Below are 7,103 nucleotides of genomic sequence, written 5' to 3' on the forward strand. Positions count from 1 at the left end.
GATGCACCTGCTTTTATTTTGCAAAATGTATTGAACGACGCCAAGAGGCTTTTCCCGTCAAGTTTCTTTTATTCCCTCGCAATTATTCCGCATCCCGCACTGACCCCGCCGCCCCCCAACCTCCCGCTCGCCCAGCTCCCCCACGGCACTGTGGGTCGCCGGAGAGATGCCTCCGCGGCGCCGCTCTTACAGGCCCCGTAGGTTGGTTGATGCCGCTGTGGCGGAGGCGAACGCCCTGATCTCCCTGCCAACGGACGTCCTCGACGACATCCTCAACCGCGTCGGGCCCCGCGCGCGACGCCGTTCGCACGTCGGCGCTCTCCCGCGCGCGCCTGGCGGCGCCGATGGCTAGCTACGTTGGCGCCATCGTAACAACCTGCAAAGTAATAAGAACAAAAAATAAGAAATAATGCAAGTCCGAGTCGGTACGAGAATTCCGAAACTTAATGGGTGTCAAACCCGGTCAGAGCACCCGTATCCCATCTATATATACATGGCGCAATGCGATCGCCAAAGCCCGCTTCTCTTTCGTCGGCTGCTGATCGACAGACACTGCTCCTTCCTGCACGCTCCGATCGGCGACGACTCGACTGCCATCTCCCAAGTCGCCGGTGCCAATGCTGCTCCAGCCGATGAACGACCCGCGACAAGCCGTCGTCCCGGCCGTTCATCCAGTCTCTTGGGTCATGGGCGCCCGACGAGAAAACCTGGGGCTAAAATGCGCGGATCCCTACGAGCCCAACGTCGGCGCGGACCTCCGGGCCAAGGAGAGGGACCCCATGGAGCACCCCGACGCCGACTACATGTCCAAGATGCAGCAGGGCCACCTGAGCCCGTCCATGCGCGCCGAGCTCGTGCTCTGGATGGACGCTTTCGCCCGCCACCTCGGCGGCCTCCCGGAGGGCACGCTCTGCCGCGCCGTCGCCTACCTCGACCGCGTCCTGTCCGTGCGCCCCGTGCCGGCCCACGACGAGGCGCTCCAGCTCGTGGCTGCCGCCGCCGTCTCCCTCGGGGCCAAGCACGAGCAGTTCGCCAGCGGGCGGAGGCTCAACGCCGAAGTCGTCCAGGCGTTCCTGGGGACCACCGTGCACGTGGTGGAGGAGATGGAGTGGGAGCTCTTCATGGATCTCGGCTGCGCCATGGACGGCCCGACCGCGTACACCTTCGTCGAACACTTCACGAGGTTCTTCGGGCGAGAAGATGAGTTTTTGGTGAGGTCCCTGGCGCTTCGTCTGGTCAACTTGACGTTGGGGTTTTTCGGGTTCGTTGGGCGGATCCTGCCGTCTGCCGTGGCTGCATCGGCGCTGTTCCTCGCCAGGCAGATCCTCGGCGTGTAGTTGCGCCATAGAGAAGCTGCTTCCTAGGAAAAATCACTAATCTGTAAATGACGTGCTACAAGGCCATGGAGTAGATGGACTGTGTATGTGATGCGCCTTCGGAGATGTCGTTATTTGTAAACCCTAATCAAGAGAATGTATGTATCATGGATGAACAAAAACCGTATTTTTTTATGAGGATGTGTATGGGAATTTAATAATTAGCTACACGATGGAACTCAAAATTAAGTCCGACCTCCGTTGTCATTCATTCTACTGCCTGTGCGATATGGGTCCCAAATTTTGATAGGTGTAAGATATCACATGGTCTGTTCTTCAGTTCTTTTGTCTTTGAGAGAGGTTGTTCATGAGTTGCGTATTAATCAGCATGCCGTATTGTGATATTATGTATACAATTACTAACTGATATGGTATGGGTGAATTTCTGAATCTTTTTTGTGTATATAAGTTAGTTTTGGACACCAGTTTTGATAATCTAACATCTCGATCGATTGCGTACTTTTTTTTCCGATAAAGAGTAGTATATTAGTATCGAGTGGATATCAATTACACCGGCCTATGCAACAACATAATGTTGAGAACAAGTATAGACATTAAGTATGTACACAACAACGAAAAGAAAAAGAAAAAACAAAGGGCATCGCCCCCAAAAGTCATGTCGAGCCCAATCAACGGCACACAACAAGGAGCAACAACACCTAATATAACACTACCCTTGACAATACACAGATTATGATTAAAAATTCTCCAAAAGTGAAGCCTCCAGGAAGGGAACGACACGCAGACGCCACAGTCGATGGATCTATCATCCACTAAAAGCAAATCAAGAGTCTTCACACCCGGAGAGTGAGTCCGAGTAATCTCCAAGCAAAGCCTTCATCTCGATTGCGTACATGATTTCTAATCGTATATTCTTTGTTCATGAGGCCAAAGCATTGATTCATGCATGCAGGAGAATAGGATGTTCATCATTCATCAACTAAGCGCAAATCCTAACTCATATTCCAAGCCTAAGTTGACATATAGCAACAGTTAGTAGTTAAAATAAAAGAAGGCATTGGCTATTTTTTTATAGACTTTAGGAAGGAGTTAGTCAAATTTTGAATACCTCCATTGAAACTATCTTTATCCTTTAAACTCCACCTCCTACTCCTCTCTACCTCTACTGCCTCCAACGACCTGGACATAAATAAGACCACATTGACAACTCAGACATCTTAGACAACAAAATGAAAAAAAGTGAGGTGTACAATATTCCTTCGGTGGTGTACATTGGCAGAACCGGGGGTGTGCACCTGTATTCTTCAGATGAATACCAATGATTAGGTGAAGCACATATATTCTCTAAGACCTATGAATTTACTGGACTAGTATTGAGCAATTTTCTTCTAGAATGAATACCTTTTCTTTTGCGGGTGAAAACTTGTATTACTCAATCACAAGATCCTTACAATCATCAAAAGCTAAAGACAAAGCAAGTTCAGGACCAGACCCTAACCAAGTCATAGTTCTGCCCTCATCTCTAGCAAACTTAGCTAAACTATCACTAACATTATTCTAGAATGAATACCAAGGAGTAAATTTCTGGCTCCGCCACTGGTGGTGCCCATTATTTCAAAGAGAGAAGGAGAGGGGAGGGGGTTATTCACATTTAGTTTGATGGTCGGAGGCAAATTGAAAGGTAATCAGTGGTAAATTTTTTTGCGGGATTAAAACACTTGTATTACTCAGACATCAAGTTCTTACAATCCTCCGACACAAATTCAAGGACCCCCAAAGGGCCCGAGCCAATCCAAGTAACAGTTCTACCTTCTAATCTTGCAAAATTTGCTAAACAATCACTAGCCTTGTTTTGACTACGAAAAACATGGGTAATGCTAGTTTCCCTGAGACTTCTCAGGTGTTTTATTTTCATCACCATAGCCGCATAGACAGAACTGTCTATTCCAAGATCTTTAATTAGCGCAATCGCCTCAAGGGAATCCATCTCAATGACAATAGGGGACTCGCACCGCTGTATAGCAAAAGCCAGCCCTTCCATACACGCACATAGCTCCGCCTCCAGTGCATCGCGGCAGACATGTAGGTGCCTACAAGCAGAAAAAATAATTTTGCCAGCACCATCACGTACTATCATACCAGCGCCCGCTCTCCCATCAGTACCAAAAGATCCATCCGAATTTAACTTCACCCAATCTGGCTGGGGTGGTGACCAGGGTAACTGTATATTTCTTGAGGGAGAATGAGATATCGGAGGTACATAAGATATGCTTTGCTTCCCTTTTGCTGGATCAAAATTAGAGTTTAGTTTCACGCCAACCAGTGAGTCAAGGAAACTCTGGAGAAACCTACAGGATACCACCACCGGCGGCGCTGGCTTATTATGAACCACTTCATTGCGTATGAACCAGCATCTCCATAAGGTCAAGAGGAACATACATCGGGCCGTATCTTCCATGGGGGCAATGACCTGAAACAACCACTCTTTTCTAGTATTCAAAATCGTTTTGATATTAGGCAGGAACCACACTTCTGCCATTGCCATATACAGCTGTCTGGTATGAGGGCAGTTAAACATTGGATGGAAATTGTCTTCCGGCTCCATCGCACATATGGGACACAAGCTAGTCACTTCCAGTCCAATTTTATGCTTGTTTTTCCAGGTTGGGAGAGAATCTGTGGCAAGTCGCCAAGCAAAGTTTTTAACCGTGGGCGGCAAGCTACCCGACCATACATCCTTCCAGCACCTCCTCCCTCCCGATGGGTTGCTGCTAGAAGCAACCAGGCTGCCTCTGTGTGCCTCCTCAAAAGCAATATCATAAGCTGATTTTACCAAGAAAACTCCAAACCTCCCAGGAGCCCATGCTAGTGTTGGAAATATGCCCTATAGGCAATAATAAAGTGGTTATTATTATATTTCCTTATTCATGATAATTTTCTATTGTTCATGCTATAATTGTGTTATCCGAAAATCGTAATACATGTGTGAATACATAGACCACAACATGTCCCTAGTGAGCCTCTAGTTGACTAGCTCGTTGATCAATAGATGGTTACGGTTTCCTAACCATGGACATTGGATGTCGTTGATAACGGGATCACATCATTGGGAGAATGATGTGATGGACAAGACCCAATCCTAAGCATAGCACAAGATCGTGTAGTTCGTCTGCTAAAGCTTTTCTAATGTCAAGTATCATTTCCTTATACCATGAGATTGTGCAACTCCTGGATACCGCAGGAACGCTATGGGTGTGCCAAACGTCACAACGTAACTGGGTGGCTATAAAGGCACACTACGGGTATCTCAGAAAGTGCCTGTTGGGTTGGCACGAATCGAGACTGGGATTTGTCACTCCGTGTGACGAAGAGGTATCTCTGGGCCCACCCGGTAGGACATCATCATAATGAGCTCAATGTGACCAAGGAGTTGATCACGGGATGATGTGTTACGGACGAGTAAAGAGACTTGCCGGTAACGAGATTGAACAAGGTATAGGGATACCGACGATCGAATCTCGGGCAAGTATCATACCGGTAGACAAAGGGAATTGTGTACGGGATTGATTGAATCCCCGACATCGTGGTTCATCCGATGAGATCATCATGGAACATGTGGGAGCCAACATGGGTATCCAGATCCCGTTGTTGGTTATTGGCTGGAGAGATGTCTCGGTCATGTCTACATGGTTCCCGAATCCGTAGGGTCTACACACTTAAGGTTCAGTGACGCTAGAGTTTTTATGAGAAATAGTATGTGGTTACCGGATGTTTTTCGGAGTCCCGGATGAGATCCCGGACGTCACAAGGAGTCCCTGAATGGTCCGGAGGTGAAGATTTATATATGGGAAGTCATCATACGGTCGCCGGAAGTATTCGGGGGTTTGTCGGTATTGTACCGGGACCACCGAAGGGGTTCCGGGGGTCCACCGGGAGGGTCCACCTGCCCCAGAGGGCCCTTTGGGCTGTATGTGGAAGGGAACCAGCCTCTAAGTGGGCTGGGCGCCATCCCCCCTAAGGCCCATGCGCCTAGGGTTGGGGGGAAACCCTAAGGAGGGCGCCCCCCTTGGCTTGGGGGGCAAGCCCCCTCCCCTTGGCCGCCGCCCCCCTCTAGATCTCATCTAGAGGGACCGGCCCCCTTCCCCCTTCGCCCTATAAATAGAGAGGAGAAGGGAGGGCAGCAACACCTCATCCAAGGCGCAGCCCTCCCCCTCTCCAACACCCCCTCCTCCTCCGTTGAGCTTGGCGAAGCCCTGCCGGAGAACTGCAAGCTCCACCACCACGCCGTCGTGCTGCCGGAGCTCTTCCCCAACTTCTCCTTCCCCTTGCTGGATCAAGAAGGAGGAGACGTCCCCGTGCTGTACGTGTGTTGAACGCGGAGGCGCCGTTGTTCGGCGCTTTGATCGGAATCAACTGCGATCTGAATCGCTGCGAGTACGACTCCTTCATCTGTGTTCTTGTAACGCTTCTGCATCGCGATCTTCAAGGGTATGAAGATGCACTCCCCTCTCTCTCGTTGCTAGTCTCTCCATAGATTGATCTTGGTGATGCGTAGAAATTTTTTGATTTCTGCAACGATCCCCAACAGTGGCATCATGAGCTAGGTCTATGCGTAGTTTCTATGCACGAGTAGAACACAAGTTGTTGTGGGCATCGATTTTGTCAATTTACTTGCCGTTACTAGTCTTATCTTGATTCGGCGGCATCGTGGGATGAAGCGGCCCAGACTGACCTTACACGTACGCTTACGTGAGACAGGTTCCACCGACTGACATGCACTAGTTGCATAAGGTGGCTAGCGGGTGTCTGTCTCTCCCACTTTAGTCGGATCGGATTCGATGAAAAGGGTCCTTATGAAGGCTAAATAGAAATTGGCATATCACGTTGTGGTTTTGGCATAGGTAAGAAACGTTCTTGCTAGAAACCTATAGCAGCCACGTAAAAACTTGCAACAACAATTAGAGGACGTCTAACTTGTTCTTGCAACATATGCCGTGTGATGTGATATGGCCAAAAGGATGTGATGAATGATATATGTGATGTATGAGAATGATCATGTTCTTGTAATAGGAATCACGACTTGCATGTCGATGAGTATGACAACCGACAGGAGCCATAGGAGTTGTCTTAATTTATTGTATGACCTGCGTGTCACTGAAAACGCCATGACAACTTCATGAAGACACGATGATGGAGTGTCATGCCGGTGACGATGATGATCATGGCGCCCCGAAGATGGAGATCAAAAGGAGCAAAATGATACTGGCCATATCATGTCACTATTTGATTGCATGTGATGTTTATCATGTTTTTACATCTTATTTGCTTAGAACGACGGTAGCTTAAATAAGATGACCCCTCGCTATAATTTCAAGAAAGTGTTCCCCCTAACTGTGCACCGTTGCGAAGGTTCGTTGTTTCGAAGCACCACGTGATGAACCGGTGTGATAGATTCTAACGTTCGAATACAACGGGTGTAAGCCAGATTTACACAAGCAAAACACTTAGGTTGACTTGACGAGCCTAGCATGTACAGACATGGCCTCGGAACACGAGAGACCGAAAGGTTGAACATGAGTCGTATAGTAGATACGATCAACATGGAGATGTTCACCGTTGATGACTAGTCCGTCTCACGTGATGATCGGACACAGCCTAGTCGATTCGGATCATGTATCACTTAGATAACTAGAGGGATGTCTATCTGAGTGGGAGTTCATTAAATAATTTGATTAGAACTTAATTGTCATGAACTTAGTCTAAATA

At 48.3% G+C, this 7,103-nt stretch overlaps 1 protein-coding gene across 1 annotated transcript; it reads left to right on the top strand.

Annotated features, from left to right (window-relative positions):
• Nucleotides 1-575: 575 nt before the first annotated feature.
• On the top strand, nt 576-1,337 carry LOC109749106 (putative cyclin-F1-1). Its single transcript, XM_020308100.2, has one exon. The coding sequence runs from the start codon at nt 618-620 to the stop codon at nt 1,335-1,337; it is 720 nt and encodes a 239-aa protein (XP_020163689.1). The 5' UTR covers nt 576-617.
• The last annotated feature ends 5,766 nt before the right edge of the window (nt 1,338-7,103 follow it).

The sequence above is a fragment of the Aegilops tauschii genome, chromosome 5, assembly GCF_002575655.3.
Source record: "Aegilops tauschii subsp. strangulata cultivar AL8/78 chromosome 5, Aet v6.0, whole genome shotgun sequence".
Taxonomy (NCBI): domain Eukaryota; kingdom Viridiplantae; phylum Streptophyta; class Magnoliopsida; order Poales; family Poaceae; genus Aegilops; species Aegilops tauschii.

Bases quoted from the DNA above. Each gene is read 5' to 3' on its own strand.
- LOC109749106 (XM_020308100.2), top strand. From the start codon at position 618: ATGCTGCTCCAGCCGATGAACGACCCGCGACAAGCCGTCGTCCCGGCC.